Source organism: Ictalurus punctatus, unplaced genomic scaffold, assembly GCF_001660625.3.
Source record: "Ictalurus punctatus breed USDA103 unplaced genomic scaffold, Coco_2.0 Super-Scaffold_100046, whole genome shotgun sequence".
In the NCBI taxonomy this organism is placed as follows: Eukaryota; Metazoa; Chordata; class Actinopteri; order Siluriformes; family Ictaluridae; genus Ictalurus; species Ictalurus punctatus.
Genome location: NW_026521087.1, coordinates 3,868,776 through 3,887,893, shown reverse-complemented (window position 1 = coordinate 3,887,893; position 19,118 = coordinate 3,868,776). Strand labels below are relative to the sequence as shown.

General features: G+C 40.4%; 4 protein-coding genes across 13 annotated transcripts in view; 3 read left to right on the top strand and 1 right to left on the bottom strand.

The window, feature by feature from the left end:
* Positions 1-19,118, top strand: part of LOC128630122 (NACHT, LRR and PYD domains-containing protein 12) — a 462,144-nt gene that overhangs the window by 19,157 nt on the left and 423,869 nt on the right. The gene's annotated exons all lie outside the window — the stretch shown is intronic.
* The window catches only part of LOC108261659 (E3 ubiquitin-protein ligase UBR2), a 171,795-nt gene that overhangs the window by 856 nt on the left and 151,821 nt on the right, over positions 1-19,118 (top strand). The gene's annotated exons all lie outside the window — the stretch shown is intronic.
* Positions 1,473-3,781, top strand: LOC128630150 (E3 ubiquitin-protein ligase UBR2-like). Of its 2 annotated transcripts, XR_008394456.1 has the most exons (5): positions 1,473-2,113; positions 2,203-2,272; positions 2,352-2,500; positions 2,660-3,165; positions 3,689-3,781. XR_008394456.1 is itself a non-coding variant. In XM_053678768.1 (4 exons), exons 1-4 carry the CDS (start codon positions 1,999-2,001, stop codon positions 2,788-2,790), a joined length of 465 nt encoding a protein of 154 aa, XP_053534743.1. In that variant the 5' UTR covers positions 1,473-1,998; the 3' UTR covers positions 2,791-3,319. The 2 variants fall into 2 exon arrangements, 1 of the variants encoding a protein (XP_053534743.1); XM_053678768.1 differs by lacking the exon at positions 3,689-3,781 and having other exon boundaries at positions 2,660-3,319.
* LOC128630167 (myotubularin-related protein 2-like) lies at positions 12,292-18,684 on the bottom strand. 6 transcript variants are annotated; one of them, XM_053678792.1, is made up of 6 exons: positions 18,506-18,684; positions 18,281-18,412; positions 17,329-17,382; positions 17,098-17,213; positions 14,563-14,655; positions 13,211-13,458 (listed from the first exon to the last, which is right to left on the bottom strand). In XM_053678792.1, exons 4-6 carry the CDS (start codon positions 17,161-17,163, stop codon positions 13,357-13,359), a joined length of 261 nt encoding a protein of 86 aa, XP_053534767.1. In that variant the 5' UTR covers positions 17,164-17,213; positions 17,329-17,382; positions 18,281-18,412; positions 18,506-18,684; the 3' UTR covers positions 13,211-13,356. The 6 variants fall into 6 exon arrangements, 1 of the variants encoding a protein (XP_053534767.1); XR_008394467.1 differs by lacking the exons at positions 17,098-17,213; positions 17,329-17,382; positions 18,281-18,412; positions 18,506-18,684 and adding an exon at positions 14,746-14,850; XR_008394465.1 differs by lacking the exons at positions 17,098-17,213; positions 17,329-17,382; positions 18,281-18,412; positions 18,506-18,684 and adding an exon at positions 13,847-13,915 and having other exon boundaries at positions 14,563-14,739.

The following is a 19,118-nucleotide window of genomic DNA, read 5'->3' as shown; positions in this document are numbered from 1 at the left end:
AGCAATTTCCTGGTGATTAAAAAAAGATGAACCCATTTATTCAACATTGATTATTTTAACAAATTCAGAGGTACCTTAACATAAAATTAAGGTTATAGTGTACTTGTAACCATCCGTCTCTGCTTGGTACAGCCCCAGTTCATGTAACAGTGCTCTGGTGTGTGTGGGACCTCGTCGTTGGCGTGCCAGAGGAGGAGAGAGGAGGCAGATGGAGATGTGTATCCTGTGTCACGAAGCACAGGAGATCCTACCTGATTGCACCGCCATGGTGCTCGCTGCCTTTGTCCAACACTCTCCGGTCATGTCCAAGAACCGCAAAAGACCCCCTCACAATCCAGGTAAGGTTATGGTTTACAGTGTGCAAGTCAAGTAATTGGATAGGTTTGAGTAGCCAGTGTGCTTATTTCTGGAGGATACATGTGTGTTACAGAGAGCTATGATCCCCTCTTCATGCACCCTGACCTGTCCTTTGGTACCCATACCGGCAGCTGTGGCCACATCATGCACTCTCACTGCTGGCAGAGGTGAGGAGTTGGGCAAAATGTTACTTCTAGACAGCCTTCTACTTAATCCCAAATAAAAAGTTTTGCTGCTTTCAAATGTTTGTGGATATAGGCAATAGATCAGCAGCTAACAGTAAATAGTATGTGTAGAAAATAATATGACCTCTATATGAGCAATCACAATAAATTAGCTAATATTAATCAATCAGTCTGGATGTTTTGTGACCGAAAAGCCAAAAATCTAATCTGTGATGTACAGGAAAGTCTTCATGGATGTGTGGTGATCGATAAGATGTAGATCCAAATTGGATGTGTTTGGCTTAAATATGCGATCTGCAGATTTTTTTTTTTGACCCAATACAGTGAGCTGATCATCGACACAAAGCATGAAACAAAGCTTGCTATATGCACTTGACTATTTTTCACTGTCTTAGATCAAGCCAGTGTTACTTGCGTAGTCTGTAAACTTATTGCGCCTCATGGGGAAGCAAAGAACGTTAACCGGATCTGACCTTAGGAGTAAGTGCAGTGAGTGTCAAAAGCTAAAGAAATCAGGTGATGGAACTTGTTACGCTTGGTAATCAGCAATGCTCGGTTGTTGAGGACGTCAGATTCCGCCGTGTGCTGTGCGCTTCCCAATCAAAAATACTTTTCATATGTTCCCGTTCTTCAATGGAGGGGAGTGCTGTCCAACAGTTTACACTCCTGAAGAATGTTACCTCGGAGAGCTTTACAAGCAGTATATGTGTTCCCACATCAATCCTACATCCATGTCAAGCTTAACAGCTCAGTGGATCAGTTTGCTTGTCACTGCTTAATAGATCTGACCAGTTCGGTCATTTCTGTGATTGCATGGTACATATAAAGCTCATGGAAATTTGACAGGTTGTCAAATAATGGTGTCTTAATCTTGCAGTTATTTTCTCTTACAGATACTTTGAGACACTCCAGAGTTAGGATGCGCAGTGGCTGCATGAGCAAACCCGTTACGATGTAGAGAATGGGGAGTACTTATGTCCACTCTGTAAGTGTCGCAGTAACACTGTCATTCCTCTCCTGCCCCTCACTGAGACCACCTGCAGGTACTCGCATACAAACTTGTGCTTGTGATTATTCTAAGTGGAGTTGCTCTGAATCCGGACCGCTTAATATTTTAACCATTGCATTGGCGAATTAGTTGTAGTGGCTCTGTAACCAATGCAAACTTGCCTATGAAATGCCATGGAAGGGTACAGAATGACACTGTAACAGTGCATACCCCATTCCATTATTCCTCTTATTTATTTATATATTTTATAGCAAGGGAATTGATATCATCTGTAGCTGAATTGCATGTCTTGCCATGTTGAGATCAGAGTATAGAATTTCTGCTTATGTAAAATGGCTAATCCACTGCTGTTGCAAGATATTTAGTCACACTGACTCAGTTTATTACAGTAAATTTGCCAGTTGTCCCATTGAGTTTGACATTTTCTCTGGTTAAATAGTAAAATGCATGCATGTTTGTAGTTACAGCAATAGTGAGCAGCCAGGTCTGGCTCATTGGCTGAATACAACATGCCAGCAGATCAGAGCCTTGCACTCTGCTCATAAGAGAGCCAAGCCAACAAGTGAGTCTCATCATATATAGTGCGTGTGCTCCTTATTTGTGTGTGTGTATGTGTGCACATGCAGTCATATTGTGGTGTTTGTCTTTTAGATGCTGGTGAGACAGAGACTGTGGAGGACTCTCCTCCTCCTGAGAGTTTCAGGCTGGACCACACACCAGTGTAAGCATACCCACTGTTTCCTTTCACAACTGCGTATCTGAGCGTGTCTTTAACACTGACCTGTGATGTGTTTTGATAGCAACCCTTATTCAAGCTCCATAAGGGAGATGCTGATGACATTTGGGGCCGCCACTTATAAAGTTGGCCTTAAGGTGCACCCTAATGAGCAGGACCCCCGTGTGCCTATCATGTGCTGGGGCAGCTGTTCTTGCACCATCCAGTCTATAGGTCAGTCTGCACCCATTTCTTACAGACTAAGAATTCATGTATAAGATTTGCAATATTCACTGACCTGTGTTAAGGGGTAGTTAGTAAAAATGTTTTACTTTTTGGTAAAGAACATTATGATATGCATTTGTTGTTTTTCTGTGCTTGTATTTTGTACAGAGAGATTATTGGTAGATGAGGAGAAGCCTTGTTTGGAAGTTTACCCTGTAGACAGGTATGACAACCCAACTTATTGTCATATCTCAGCCCAGCCAGGACTCGGTTTCCCGAGAAGCAACACCCACTTCTAACGTGGCCGCTGAGGACTACACTTCCCACACACGCATGCGCTCACTTCCCCGGAGTTCTGATCTCACACACCTGCAGCCAATCACCTTGTCCACTCACCACGGCTTATTAAGAGACTTTGGATACAGAGACACTTTGAGAAGTAAACATTCAGTAGACTAGTTTCTCTGTCGTTCTCCAAGCGTTACCTGCTGTGTTTATTCGATAAGTGACTTTGACCTTTGCTTACGTCCCCGACCACGATTTCTGTCTTGCCCCGTTTGTTTTGTTTGCATGATCGCCTGACCCTCGCTTGCTTCTTGACTATGGACTGTGTTCACCCCTCTGGATTATTCTGCCTGAACCTGCTGCCCGCTTCTGCTTCTGTATTCCCCACGGTACGTGACACTTATCATGCCAGAATGAATTCTTCTTTCGAGGGATGTGTGATGATGTAATAAATTCTGTATCAGAGGTATTGTTAGTACTGTTAAAATACTCGACGAAGCACTGTTTGCTTGCAGGATTTAGTAGTTAATTGTACACTAGAATAAATTCTTCCGATGAGATATATATATATATATATATATATATATATATATATATATATATATATATATATATATATATATATATATATATATATATATAAACTGTGTGTATATATAAATGAAAATAGACTGAATCTGTCAGATCATTACTCAAGCTTCTGAGCATCATTCAGATATCTAAAGATATCTAGAAGATTGTTCAATTAGGTTCATTTTGGTAGCATTACTAAATATTCTGAATCACAAATATCTGCAGGTATTATGCTATCCTTCCTCAGTTCTAATTCCTTCTATATCCTGTGATATTTATCCATATTTTGTATCCTAAATAATAAAAAATAGAAGTGTCATAAAACATGCCCTTGTTTAGGAGACTATTTGAGTTCCCTGGCTCAGTTTGGCTCTGCGTGCTGGACTGTCTCCTCTCAATCCTCTGTGCAAAATCACTTCACTTCATGCGACTGTTGGTAGATATTTATTTCATTATTTTTCTCTCACTTGTAGTTTTTTAGTTCTTTAACTCTGTGTGTGTGTGTGTGTGTGTGCGCGCGTGCTCCGTGCAGCACTTGTTCTTGCTCCCCAGGTGGAAAGTTCCCCCTGCATTCTGGATGTTCCACTTAGTGGTGAGCTGACAAGCTTGTTAAATGATACTTTAGGCACTATTAAATGTATATTAGCATCAGATTAGAGTATCATTGTTGTCCAGAATCTAAACCTGTCTGTCTAACAGGTCAGTGTCTGTGGTTTCTTTGGCTGTAGTCTCTGAATCATGTTTTGTGTTTGTATGTCGGGGGAGTCTGGTGCTGTCCTATTCAGCATTGCACTGCTTAGACTCCTCAGGGCTTAGTGCGGATACTGCACACCTGCATCTCTTCCACTTGGTCATTGTTGCTCACCTGGTCCAGATCCTCCTCTGTGCCAGGTTAGAGCATATTCTACTTAGAGCATGTACAACTTAACAATAGATGGTGATCTGTGTTATGTTTGTCATTTGTATGTTTATTAACCCTCATTCTTACAAAAGAGTAATAACGTGTTTGCTGTCAAAGTAATTCACTGCAACCAACAGCGTTAGATTTGTGTAGGGTTTTATTTTGGGGGGGTGAACACAATTTTTAAAAAGTGCTTAATTTTATTCCTAAAGAAATGTTTGTATACATGCTGCAGAACACGTGTTTTTTGTTTTTTTTTTCATACTGTTTCAGTATTTAGTAGACTGTTTTGTGAACAGCAATGGTTTTGTGTCTGAGTTGTTAGTTTTGTTTTGAGTTTTGCCAAAACTTACTGCTTATTAGAGATGCCGAGCATCCAACCAGGAACATGATTTTGGTTCAGAAATATTCATTAATGGTGTCCAAAAAGTTGCCCGAAACCTGTAGATTATTATTATTATTATTATTATTATTATTAACACATTAATTGGACAGCCCTCGTTAACATTGGTGGTGTGTCCACAGAGGAGCTGACCATGGAGCAGGAAGAGAGTGTCTGTCTTCTCTATAACACATTAAGGACTCATGTAGGCTGGTGAGACAGCAAAATTATTATTATTATTATTATTCGTAGTAGTAGTAGAATATCAATCCCATGAGCGCTCTCACACCCATTCATCAAAAACTCCTTTGTGAGCCTGGGAAACTTATTGTTTTGACTTCAGTCAACAGAGCTTTCATTTACAGTGCTGTAGAAATGATGTTAACACGTGCATGTGTTTTAGTAGCCTGCGTGAGACTAGCTCATGTTGGCATCTCTGGCGTTGTGTAAAGGCAGGCATCCTGCCCTTCCTCAGAGGAGCCGCACTGTTCTTCCACCATCTCAATGGAGTTCCCATTCCGCCTGAGCTCAACGATAAGTGCTTCATTTGCCCCCACCCTTCCCTCCCCATCACAAACTCACTTAGCTACATTCGACCCATGAGTTCCACCACATGTTATCTGATTGAAAGTTGACCTGACCGTACACCTCTACAACTGACGTTAATTTAAATGAAGACTTGCCATTAAATTTGAGGTGATTTCAGATTGGCCACAAAGCTGAGTTGTCTCATCTAACCTGTTAAATGATTGAAACACCGTTCTGCCAAAACATGGAAACCCTGAACGTCACATGTACAGTGCATCCAGAAAGTAGTGACGGCGCTTCACGTTTTCCACATTTTGTTGTTACAGCCTTATTCCAAAATGGATTAAATTCATTATTTTCCTCAAAATTCTATACAATACCCCATAAACACAATGTGAAAGAAGTTTATTTGAAATTAGGGATGCACCATTATGGCCAAAATGATAATCCTGATTATTTTGATCAATATTGAGATCTCGATTATTTATCACGATTATTAATTGATTTTAGTGAGAGCATATTTTTTATTGCACTTTCACATTTAAGTTTTCTCATGCCAGAATATAACAAGTAGGCATGAGAACTTGAGCTGGTCAATTATGACAATTTAGGAACATGGTGTGAGCCATGACACATTAATTTACCTTCTGATAAATTAAATGTAATATTTTCAGTTCATTTTACAGACTGTATGCACAAAACAACCGTTAACCTGTTCCACCTTGTAAACAAATACAATACACCTCAATGCTCAGTGTTTGGAGTCTGCTCCTCTTAAATATATTTAAAGCTGCAGTATTAGACATTTGCACTGTCATGGTTCTGGGCTGGAGTCAGCTCTCGAACCGCTCTGTGTGTATTGTGTAGATATCTGAATAATCTCATATAGGACGTGATTGGGGGAGATCATTTACCCGTCAGATGCAGAGCGCTTTAGTTTAATGGTGTTCATTACTGATGCTCCGATCAGGATTTTTACTGATGATACAATCCAGATACCGGTCACGAGTTCCCGTTTAAGCAGCGTGCTGTGGAGCATGTGATCGCGCGAGCACCTGCTTTTCCCTTGTGGACAATCGTGACATTTCGACACATGCATTTGTTTGTTTGTCATGTCTCCTCCCTGTTCTGTCATTGGCTGTAGTTTCACGTCTGTCTGAATTGCCGTCAGCCATTACAATGCTGATTATCTCCGCATGTATACCGTGCACCTCCCAGTACACGACGCGGAATATTGAATGAGTTATAGTAGATTAGTTTAGAGTCCTTACAATAGATACCCACAGTCGGTCCATAGTTTCATGTTTAGGTTCGTTTGTTAAGTTCACGCTGGTTTCTCCGCTACCAGTCCCTCGCTGTTGTTTGTTTCATGTTTGGTATATCGATCCTGTATCCCGTGACCACGACTTTGATTCCTGCCTTGCCTCGTTTATGCCTGTTTGCCGATTGTCTGAACCTTGCATGTTACTGGATTATGTTTTTGGATCACGTTCTGGATTTACCTGCCTGTGTGTCTCAATAAAACTGTTCACACTGCGCTTGCATCCTACCTCGTCTCCGTTACATCACGATACATGACTATACCAATCTTTTTTTTTTTTATTTCAATAGCACTTTTTACAATAGACATTGTCTCATTGTCTCTATTGTACAGAAATATCAACATGGTATACAGATAAAGGTGCGAATTTATCCCAACTGAGCGGCGACGGTGGCAAGGAAAAACTCCCTAAGATGTTTTAAGAGGAAGAAACCTTGAGAGGAACCCGACTCAGAAGGGAACCCATCCTCATCTGGGTAACAACAGAGTGTGAAAAAGTTCATTATGGATTTATATGAAGTCTGTATGGCGTTAGGAGCAGCCGTAGTCCCAGCAGTCTGGAATTAAAGATTTGAGCTCCATCCAGAGGCAGAAAGGATCTGGATCTCTAGTATCTCCATAAATTCGTGTGGGGCTCGGCGAAAGGAGAGAGGGAGAAAAAAGATAATTATGACTGCGAAGTAGTAGAACAGAATCTAGTCAGGGTAGGCTTGAGTAAACAAATACGTTTTAAGCCTAGACTTAAACACTGAGACTGTGTCTGAGTCCCGAACACTAATAGGAAGACTGTTCCATAACAGTGGGGCTCTATAAGAGAAAGCTCTCCCCCCTGCTGTAGCCTTCACTATTCGAGGTACCGTCAGATAGCCTGCATCTTTTGATCCAAGTAGGCGTGGCGGATTATATAAAACCAAAAGGTCGCTTAGATATTGTGGCACGAGACCGTTTAGTGCTTTATAGGTTAATAAGAGTATTTTATAATTAATGCGAGATTTTACTGGGAGCCAATGCAGTACTGATAATATCGGTGTGATATGGTCGTATCTTCTAGTTCTAGTTAGGACTCTAGCAGCTGCATTCTGGACTAACTGGAGCTTATTTATATTCCTACTGGAACATCCAGACAGTAAGGCGTTACAGTAATCTAGTCTAGAGGTGACGAATGCATGAACTAGTATTTCCGCATCATGTAGTGACAATATGTTTCTTATTTTAGAAATATTTCTGAGATGAAAGAAAGCTATCCTAGTAATATAATCTACATGAGCATCAAATGATAGACTGGAGTCAATAATCACTCCAAGGTCTTTAACTGCTGCACATGATGAAACAGAAAGACCATCCAGAGTAGCCATGTGATCAGAAAGCTTACTTCTAGACGTGGGCCTAATAAAAGTATGTTTTATCAGAATTAAGTAAAAGGAAGTTAGTTAACATCCATCGTCTAATGTCCTTTACACAATCCTCAACTTTACTAAGCTTCTGTCTGTCCTCTGGCTTCGCTGAAACATACAGCTGTGTATCATCAGCATAACAGTGGAAGCTAATTCCATGTTTACGAATAATTTGTCCTAGGGGTAGCATATATAAAGTAAAGAGCAGTGGGCCTCAAACAGAACCCTGTGGAACTCCAAAAGTAACCTCAGTACGCATGGAGAAATCGCCATTTACATCTACGGACTGATAACGATCGGTCAGATAAGACCTGAGCCAGGAGAGGACTGTTCCCTTAATACCAACAACATTTTCTAATCTATCAAGTAGAATAGTGTGATCTATAGTATCAAAAGCTGCACTAAGGTCGAGTAACACAAGCAGCGAGACACAACCCTGATCAGAGGTCAGTAGTAGGTCATTTACTAATTTAACTAACGCTGTCTCTGTGCTATGATGAGGTCTAAATCGTGACTGATACATTTCATGAATGTTATTCCTATCCAAGTACGAGCATAGCTGCTGTCTACAACATTTCCTAAAATCTTAGAGATGAAGGGGAGATTTGATATTGGTCTATAGCTGGACAGTTGAGATGGGTCAAGATCAGGTTTTTTAATCAAGGGTTTAATAACTGCTAATTTAAGTGATTTAGGTACATAGCCAGTGCTTAGGGAAGAATTGATTATATTTAAAAGTGGTTCAATTACTCCTGGACCAATCTGTTTAAACAAACATGTAGGTACGGGATCTAGTATGCAAGTTGATGAATTGGCTGAAGAGATTAATGTAGCTAGTTCGGTCTCTCTAAGCGGAGCAAAACACTCTAAACATTGATCTGATATGGCTACATTGTCATGTAATGGGTTTGTTACAGTACTGTCCGGTTTTAATTTAATGGCCTGTATTTCACGTCTAATATTTTCAACCTTATCAATGAAAAATGTCATGAAATCTTCACTGCTATGTAATTGTTTCTCTCTGTAGTGGTTTTATTCCTAGTTAATTTTGCTACTGTGTTGAAAAGGAATCTAGAATTGTTTTTGTTGTCTCCTATTAAGGTGGAGAAATAGATTTTTCTAGCATCGCCAAGAGATTTCCTATAGTTCAGTAGGCTCTCCTTCCTTGCTGTTTTGAAATATCACCAGTTTGGTTTGACGCCGTTTACGTTCTAATTGTCGAGTGGTCTGTTTTAAGGTTCGCGTTTGATCGTTATACCAGGGTGCTAATTTTTTCTCTCTAATTATTTTTCTTTTGAGTGGAGCCACTCTGTCTAGCATGTAGCAGAATGTTGACTCCAAGCTTTCAGTCGCCTGATCGAGTTCTGTGTGATCTGACGGTGATCCAAATCTAACTGATGTCTGTGCGAGGTTATTGATGAAGCTCGGTGCAGTAGCTGATGTGAAAGTACGTTTTACGTGGTAGCGAGGCGAGGTGGAAATATGATCCATACGTATTATGAACGAGATAAGATAATGGTCTGAGACAACTTCAGACTGCGGAAAAATGATAATATTTTCTATACTTAGTCCGTATGTTAGTATGAGGTCAAGAGTGTGACCACCATTATGAGTAGGCCCGATTGCGTTCTGATTAATCCCTACTGAATCTAAGATGGACACAACCGCGGTTCTCAGAGGGTCTTCCAGGTTATCAAAGTGAATATTAAAGTCTCTGACGATTAATGCTTTATCTACAGACACAACCAGGTTTGAGAAAGTCTGCAAATTCACTAAGAAATTCAGTATATGGCCCTGGGGGCCTGTAAATAATAGAGGAATTTACTTATGTAGCCACAAAAAAAAACTTTATACTGGTATAAAGAATTTCAAAAGAATTAAATTTATGACTAGGTTTTTGTGTGACGCCTAGATTTTGACTATGGATGAGACCAATACCTCCTCTACCAGTTGAACGAGGCTGATGTACATAACTGTATCCAGGAGGACTGGCTTCATTTAATGCTATGTACTCGTTTGGTTTAATCCGAATTTCCGTTAAACACATTAAATTACATTCTTGATCAGTAATGATTTTGTTAACAATAAGAGCCTTGGACGCAAGAGATCTAATGTTTAATAGTCCTAGCTTCAGATTAAAGGTGCTGGATGTGCATTCAGTATGATTTAATTTTAGGTTAATTAGGTTACGAAGACAGATTTTCCGAGATTTTCTATATATTTATATAGCTCGGGGAACAGACACAGTCTCTATAGTATGTATTACCGGGCCCGGATTATTAATTGAACATTAATTATACTGAATGTCGTTATTGTTGGAAGATGTGCTTACGGTAGACAGTCACTTGGAGTGTAGCGCCTTGGAGATGTTGTCAGACAGCAGTTCCGCTCTGAGGCCGCTGGGGTGCACGCCATCAGGATGAAACAACCTAGAACAGCCTAGGACGCTCCCAGAACAGATTCCAGTTATTAACAAACACCAGATTCTGCTCATTACACCAAGAGACTAACCAATCATTTAAAGCTAGAAGTCTACTGAACTTTTCTGCTCCACGTCTGTATGTGGGAAGAGGTCCAGAAACGATGATCTTCGCGGTGGGTGATCTGCCTCATACCGTCTCGATCAGGCTGGAGAAGTGCCTCTTCAGAACCTCCGTCTGCCGCAACCTGGTGTCGTTCGTCTCCGCGTGCAGCACAACCGCTCCAATGCGCTCGTCCTTCTTCAGGATTCCGGATACCTGCGCAGCGACATCAAGGACACGAGCACCAGAAAAACAGTGTGTGTGCACCTTACCTTTAGACGAGGCTACACGGACGTTCCGCACAATGGAGTCCCCGACGATCACAGTGTTCGGTCTGGTCGGAATCTCGAACACCGGAGGTGGAGAAGGTCCAGCCCGCGCCTTCCGCCGCTGGTTCACCCAAGGCCCGAGGTGTGTTGGCTCCGGCGTGACTGAGACCACGGCTGGGAAAGTCCTAGGTGCACGGTCCCTGCACAGAGAAACACATGGCGTAGAGGGCCAGGGAGTGGAAATAGCACGCTGTGTGCTTACCTTGGATATGTGGGCAGAGGCACAAGATGTTTCCAGCGCAGTTTGTCGCTCCAGCAGCTGGGCCTGCTTGTCGAGTAGGCCGCAGATCTGCTTCTCCAAATCCTCCAGTTCCAGCCGCACCATGTGAAGCTCGAGCGAGTCCTCTTCTGCACTCAAAACCGGAGAGACAGCAGACATATGTTTTTTAAACAAAACAGCGGTAAATGAGAAATAAGGAACGTAAACAAGGCTAGCGGTAGGTGATGCTAGCGGGCTATGGGCTACAAGCTAGTCACGGATGTTTTGTAAAAACGGATCAAATTTAGCGACAGCGCAACGTTACGATTGTTTTATCTAAAGTAGTGTCAGTTATATTTGTATAACGTAAGGTAAATAATTTTAAAGTATAGAGATTAGAAGAAATTAATGTAATAGCGTTAGCTCGAAGGGCCCTGCTTCAGGAAAGGCCGTACAACTCAACATTAACACCTTCATACAAAAACATGACAAATTGACCGTTTATTCAGTGCTTCCATATATTAGCAAGGTTAAAGGCAGGTCTGTGAGATATGAATAATACTGACATAACTATCACGCTTCAGTGTGATGACAGAGCGGACATAAAATGGAAAGTAACTAATAAAATACAAAAATAGATGGATGATTCACTTTAGGGGGAAAAACAAACAAAACCCTTCAAGTAGCTAAAAACTGTATTGAAATGTTAAAAGATGAAAGGGAGTTGGCACAGAGGAGCAAATGAGGCCACAGGGAAAGATGAACATGACGTGTAAGGACAAATATATGAATACTTCTCTTTTTTTTTTTTTTTTTTTTTTTTTTTTACATATTTACAGGTCAAATACTAGATCGTAAATACTGTGAATTCATGCTGCAGACATGCTGACTATCATTCCAAGATCCATTTTTAATTACCAAGGGTTTATAAAATGTGACACTAGGTTACTTCTCTATAGTTAAAAAAAAATTGCAAACAGGAATGTGTGTGTGTGTGTGTGTGTGCCCGCTATATACTCATCCACTAACTACTTGTGCCTGAGTGTATTCATTGAGTAAAGACAGTGTGTGCTCTTAAATGTGTGTGTGTGTGTGTGTGTGTGTGTGTGTGTGTGTGTGTGTGTGTGTGTGTGTGTGTGTGTGTGCACGTGTGTATTTAGACGGCAGTGTGAAGTGGTGTACCACTATGTGAGGAGGGAGAAGTATGCTCTGAGGATGAGGAGATGGAGCAGGATGACGTGGCCTCTCTCTGGAGCTCCTCCACGTTCTTCACGCAAAAACAATAACTCTCTCATATTTTGATGGAGCGGCGTCTACATAAGAATCAACAAAGCACACAAACATCAGTTTCGTTTTGGGACACCGATTTTCTAAATCATTACATTCGCTTTCTATTTATTTATGTATCATTATTAAAAGATCAGTCATCAAGCCGGTGTAACCTTAATCTTTATCGCTAGCTGCTCCTGAAGTGTTTTGGAAATCGTTTCAGCTACGTCATGTTCACTCACCGTCCACTTTATTAGGAACACCTGTACGTTCATGTAGTTTTCTAACCAGCCAATCATTAAATATACAGGAATATAGAGGAATCACAAGAAAACTCCATTTCAACACATTTTTTAAAAAAAATCTCAATGTTGGATTTGAGTTCGTAATGCAGTGAGCACAACCAAGGAGAGCATTTTAAAAAGAAAACTACAATGTTGTTGAAGACTGAAACCTGTACCTACAAACTAGAACTGAAAATGGAACCACTGAAGAGTCAACAGTGTCAGAGATCCTCGTGTGTCCAGTTCCACTGTGTACGGCACTTTTTATGCTTACCGACCCATTATTCAAGCTTTTGTGTTTGTTTTAGCTTTGTGCTGATAGAAATGATTTTGTTTTTTTAAAGCAAACTTGGTGTTAAAACCCAGAAACATCTAGTAATAAAAAGTGACATTCATCATGTGTCTGAAGTGACACTGTTCAGTTATACAAGTAACTGGGTATTTTTGTATATATTGGAAGCACTATTTTTGAGCATTTCCTAATAATTTCAGAGTGTGGTTTGCAGTATAAGCACCTGTGGTCTCATGCGTGGGTTCCAGCGCACATAATAACCCACCCCGAGCTCCAGATGTGAGACTGGCCAGTGGATACAGCACCTGGTTTTTACAGTCCACATAGAACGGGTTAGTGAAGTCCTCCGGCTGACTGTTAATGTAGTAATGCAGTGACTGTTTTACCCTGTACTTCCTAAAAACAAAAGAGGGGAGAGAAAGAAAGAGAGAGAGAGAGAGAGAGAGAGAGAGAGAGAGAGAGAGAGACAGAGACAGAGACAAGTCATAATACACTTAGACAAATTCATTTCCATTCAGAAAAATCAGACAGGCTGGAAAGCCTCCGCCCATTAGTGGAGAAATGTGGAGCGTACCTTTTCCATTCTCTACAGCTCACTGCTGTAGAGGAATGTACCAAACAGGCAGCTGTAGGGGCGATCCAGGATGGGGATGAGAAAAAGCTCTTTGAACTCAGAAGCAGAAGGAAACTGAAAGAAAGAACACAAACACTGGGTTTAACAGTGTATAGTAAGATGCTTAAATGTGGATCTGCACAATAACGCCTGAACAGATAATCAGTCTTTTGTTCAGTACGGAAATTATATTTATTTCTTACAATTAGAGTCCTCTTCAAAAGTATTGGAACATCAAGGCCAATTCTATTGCTTTTGCTATATACTGAAGACATTTGGGTTTGAGATAAAAGACGAATATGAGACGATAGATCAGAATTTCAGCTTTCATTTCCTCATATTTACATCTAGACGTGTTACACAGATTAAAATATGGCAGCTTTTTTGAAGCCACCCTATTCATTAACTGTTCAAAAATACTGGAACGAGTGACTGATGTTTTTTTCTTGCTGGCCAGGTGTACCTCGTTAAATGGACTTTAAAGAATGAATAGCTCTGAATGTCTTCTCTTGGTTTGAGCCCTGGGTTTCACCTGTGGAGACAGCATTTGTTGTTAAAAAGAATAAACCGACATGAAGACCAGAGAGCTGTCTATGGGAGAAAAGCAAGCCATTTTGAAGCTGCGAAAAGAGGAAAAACCGGTCTGAACCATTGCACAAACATGGGGCATAGCCAAAGAACAATTTGGAATGTCCTGGAAAAGAGAGTTAGTTCTCATTATGATCTCTTACTTTATAACATTAAAATAAAACAATAGTTCCCTCACAAACCTCTCTTTTTTTCCCCCTAACTCTTGAAATTAAGACTTGCAATGTTACTGAGAAACTGGAAAGTGCAATGTCCTCTCTGCCGTGACACTGGAGAATATTTCCATAAAACTTGCATAAATAGATAACTTATAAATCTTAACTAGATCACAATGATCATACGTCTTTTTCTTTAAGTGACATGTTTATAATATGTTTACGATTAAGCTTAGAATATGTATTGCGTACGCCATACTAGACCCCGTCAATGAGCTGTTACTATAGGAACGAGAACGAGCACATCACTATAAAGCTGTAATTTCCCTTGCAGCTGGAATCAGAATCTTGCTGTTCCAGAAATGTCTCCAACGCCTTCTGACCAATCAGATTGGAGAATTCAACAGTGTTGTGGTGTAAAGCATCAGTAGCTGACCTGTCTCATCATCTGCCACACACAGTCGATGAACTGCACAAAGAGAGGGGATCGTTCCGAGTTGGCGTGATTCTCATCTCCAAGGCCGACACGCTGAGAAACACACAGAGAGAGAAAGATGGGGTTAAATATACATGCGTTCACGCGCCCACACACAACCACGCCCTCACTGCTCATACGCACCGAGGTCAGCTTGTGTCCGAAGCTGATCCACTCCTTCTCGATCAGTACCTGGAACTTGTGTCCGAAGCTGAATCTAACTGATATCTGATATTAAATTATTGTGAATTATCTATTTTACACTTTATTACCCCATATCTATCTAATTAATATATATATATATATATATATATATATATATATATATATATATATATATATAATATATATATATATGGTAAATATATATATATATATATATATGGTAAATATATATATATGGTAAATCGTGCACATCGGAGCAACTTCATCCCGACCATTGCCTGCCTTCAGGGGTGCTAAGGAGCTCCTCGACCATGCCCATGCAAGTTACATTTTCACTGGTGCTGGCGCGTCTACCGAGTTTTGGGAGTTTTCAGCCATGTTTAGGCCCTTAAAAACGACAAGAATGCATGAAATAAACAAACACCAGAAAATCAATAGGGCCCTGCACCTCCGGTGCATGCGCCCTCCGGTGGTCACCGGAAGCGCTGCACCTTCGGTGCTCTGCCCCAATAATAAACAGCAGATCCAATAGGGCTTTGCAGCAGCGGTGCTCGGGCCCTAAAAAGCAGAATAAAGCACCAACAGAAGACACAGAAGCACAAAAGCGCAAAGGCAGGTAAGGATAATTACAGAAATGGTTACATTACAGAGATCCCCACAATGTGATCCATGACCACAGTAACATGACAAGAAGCTTCACCTCAGACCAGTTTGTTGTAGGAAGGTGAAAGTGGCTGCCTTAAAATATTTTTACCTCAAAGTGATTTGTAGCGCGCGCACGCACACACACACACGGTGGAAAGGGTGTAGCAAAAATCATGCAACTATTGTGGGAAAAAGAGGGGGAAAAAACCCTGATACTTTGTACCTGATGCATCATCTTTTATAATTGTGATTAATGGTCCATTAGAGAAGAAAAAAAAATCCATTCCGTTCTTTGATTACTTATTTGGCATACAGTGAATATTCACACTTTAAGGCCATGTGGAACAATTTCCAAAATGCATTTAAATGGGGTAAATTGTGTACATTGAACCGAGAGTACTAGACATGTTTGCTAAAAGCAACACAAAGGCTTTATTCACACTGCAGGAATTTTATATTGTGTGTTTAGATTTTTTCTTTTAGGCAGACTGATCAACTGCAAATTTGTTCTGGTGAATGACCGGCATTCAAAATCTTTCTGCAGAACTGTTGAAGATTCTGTACATCAGAGATTCATCTGAACTTCAACAAAACATTTCACATTTATAGAGTTCTGTCTACGGTCATCAAGTAATCACATTTATAAGTTTATTTATTACCTCTCCCCTCTGTTGGCTCAAATATAGCCTATTACCCAAAAACACTTAAAATTCAACATAGAAGCCAACACTCACATCTACCTCTGAGCCCAGTTGGAGATAGAAAAAAAATACACCAGCCGTGAGTGAGAAGAAGCAAGGGTCCAGATTTATTGTTCCGTTCCACCACACGAGATCCACACCGATGAGAATTCTCAGAAGTGATGAGCTTAAGCTCCTGCATATCCTCCATACTGTCCTGCATATCCTACTATTCTGTTTTTTTATAGAGAGTTTCTCTATTACTATAAGATTATTAAAGTTATTCATGTGTGTGTATGTTGTGTCTACTTGCCCGCCCTTGACTGTACGAGCGTGTGTGTGTATTAGCACTCCTCAGCTCAGCTCGTATACCTCTTTTTCCTCTTTTTGGCTTTTTTTGACTACTACTGCTCTTAAAGATCTTTAAAGTGTAATTCCAATCCGTCAATGTCCGCCTGATCCCGCTTCTATGTGTCTAGGTGCCCGTTTTTTTCTTCTTCTCCCTTTTGCTGGATGCTAGGTCTCCCTTATGTTTATTTTAGGACATTTTTTATCCACAACACAGTGGTAGTTAAAGACGTCAGGGAAAGCATCGTCTTCCCTGCACTTGGCAATGAATCCATTTGCACTGCTCAACCATTGACTGATATCAATTTGCACACTGAAGCTGGGTTTTGTCAATGAAGTCTTTAAAAGACTGAAAAATGTCCTCTCCCCACGATTTCGCTTGCTAGCCTTTAGCACTGGCGCGCTTGATCGCACACGTGTGGTGAGAGAAAAGACGAGATCTCAGACTGGCTGCCCTGTACGTCAACTAACTACGTCAACTAGCGATCTACCTGCACTTCCTTTGCGATCGACCGGTCGATCGCGATCGACCGGTCGATCGCGATCGACATATTGGGCACCCCTGCTGTATATATTTTGACCTGAAGAAAAAAGCCTCTTTATACACATATGCTGTTAAACTACACCTGCTCTACTCGTGTGTGTGTGTGTGTGTTACCTGCACTATGAATTTCTGTGCGTGCGTGCTGGTGTAGTCAGAGGGAAAAGTTTCGCTGATGTGCATGTTGAATTGTGACACTCAATTCTTTTGATCCTCAAACAACTCGGCCACCTCTAACACACACACACCAGAAATGATAGTTAGGGATCTGTGTCGAGAAGTGTGTGTATAGATATGTGCGAGTGAGTGAGTGAGTGAGTGAGTGAGTGAGTGAGTGAGAGTCATAACCTCTTGTATCCGTTTGATCTGAATGCAGTACTCTTTGCCCCACTCCAGCTCATCCTAAAACACACACACACACATCAGTACCACTTTATTTATTTCTATAATCCAACACGTTATAATTCAACATAACTGTCACGATCTCCTGCCTCCCATACACCGTGTACCAGTTTAATCTATTTCCTTATTTGGTCAGTGCTTCCTGTTCTTATTACGATGTCCTCTCTCTGACTGGTTCCTATTTCTTAAATTGTGCACTCTATCTGTACACTACACACTTGACCATCTAACACCTGGATATTTGAAGAGCACACACACACACACACACACACACACACACACACACACACACACACACACACAACCTGCGTGAAGTTGCCCCCCCCACTAACACAAAACATCGGCAGAATAGTTTGTGCTGGTTTGTGCCGTAAAAATTTTCGTTTGTGCTGCTTCAGTTCTGGAGATATTAAAAGAATATTTATAGGTCATTCTGGGGTCACTCGAACCCCCCACATGCTCCAAATTCACCCCAAATCGTCTCAATAATAATAATAATAATAATAATAATAATAATAATTCAAAAGAGAACTATAGCGCCTTAACCCACACTGCGCATGCGCGAAGCCGGATGACTCAGCCATTAAACTAGTAAAAGAGCTCTAATTAGCCAGTGAAGCTAAATGTCGTTCTGCCACGTCCACTTATAAAAGTAAATCATGCAGTATTCTCAGACCGGGCAGTTATTGACAGAGTGAATTCATCGTTTTAAATAGAATCAAAAATAACATCGACCTATTTGCTAATCACATTTCGAATAGCTTGCTCATTAATTACACTGCGCATGCGTGGACTGGACTGCCTCCTCAAAAGCTAGCACCGCTAGTATATTTCTATAATATTAACATTAATACTGAACCAGAGTGAATAAAAAAAGTTTTAGAATGTTATTTCTCACTTCTCCTCCTCTTGTTCTTCTCCGTGCGGATGTGAGTTATCCTTGGTCGGTTCCTCGGTGATTCGGTCATTAGTGAACCGAGCTCCGAGAGTGAATCAGTGCGCCGTCACCGCCTGCTTCATACTGATACACCTGAAACACAGGTGAACACCGTTAACTACACACATACACACAATACAGCAAAAAACAGAACGGGTTCGGTTACACAGAACCGAATAAACTCACTTTAGTTTGGGTCCAAACGGGCCAGAACTAACACTAACAACGCTTTCTGCTCCTCACTTCGACTTCTCGCGCTCGTGGTGACGTCACCAACGTAACGGACGTTGACGTAAATTTGAATCTTTGAGGAGAAAATAAAATAAAATAAACCCAAATATTATTTCATAAAAAGCTTCATTATTCTCTTCTTCTTAAACACGATAGAGGATAAGATATACAAATACATAAAAAAACAGCTTTATCATTATTTTAAATCAAATCCACTTTAAAAGTGCTCCTAATTACATTTTAATTAAAAATATACTTCATCTTACTCTTGTTTAATTTAATTTTTTTAATTAATATTTAATTCATCGATGATTGTAGATGTGTTGAGGTTTCACGTTCTTTGTGCTTTATTATCATAAATATACACTTTGTTTAAACTTTTGAGTTTGGACACAAAATGTAAACATTCCTCATGAATCCAGAACATTCATTTGTTTATTATTTAGAAAGTAATAATTAAACAGCTGAATAAAATGATCAGATTAATCACTTGCAACATTTAGGATATGAATTTCTTGTATTGAGAGAGGTTTTTAATTATACACAGATATAAATAGATGTTGTTTAT

Coding starts and splice junctions, on each gene's coding strand:
- LOC128630150 (XM_053678768.1), top strand. CDS start 1,999: ATGCATGTTTGTAGTTACAGCAATAGTGAGCAGCCAGGTCTGGCTCAT. Junction 2,114..2,202: donor TAAGAGAGCCAAGCCAACAA/GTGAGTCTCATC, acceptor TTTGTCTTTTAG/ATGCTGGTGAGACAGAGACT. Junction 2,273..2,351: donor AGGCTGGACCACACACCAGT/GTAAGCATACCC, acceptor GTGTTTTGATAG/CAACCCTTATTCAAGCTCCA.
- LOC128630167 (XM_053678792.1), bottom strand. CDS start 17,163: ATGCACATCAGCGAAACTTTTCCCTCTGACTACACCAGCACGCACGCA. Junction 14,656..17,097: donor CACAGAAATTCATAGTGCAG/GTAACACACACA, acceptor TGTGTTTCTCAG/CGTGTCGGCCTTGGAGATGA. Junction 13,459..14,562: donor TGTGGCAGATGATGAGACAG/GTCAGCTACTGA, acceptor TCTTTCTTTCAG/TTTCCTTCTGCTTCTGAGTT.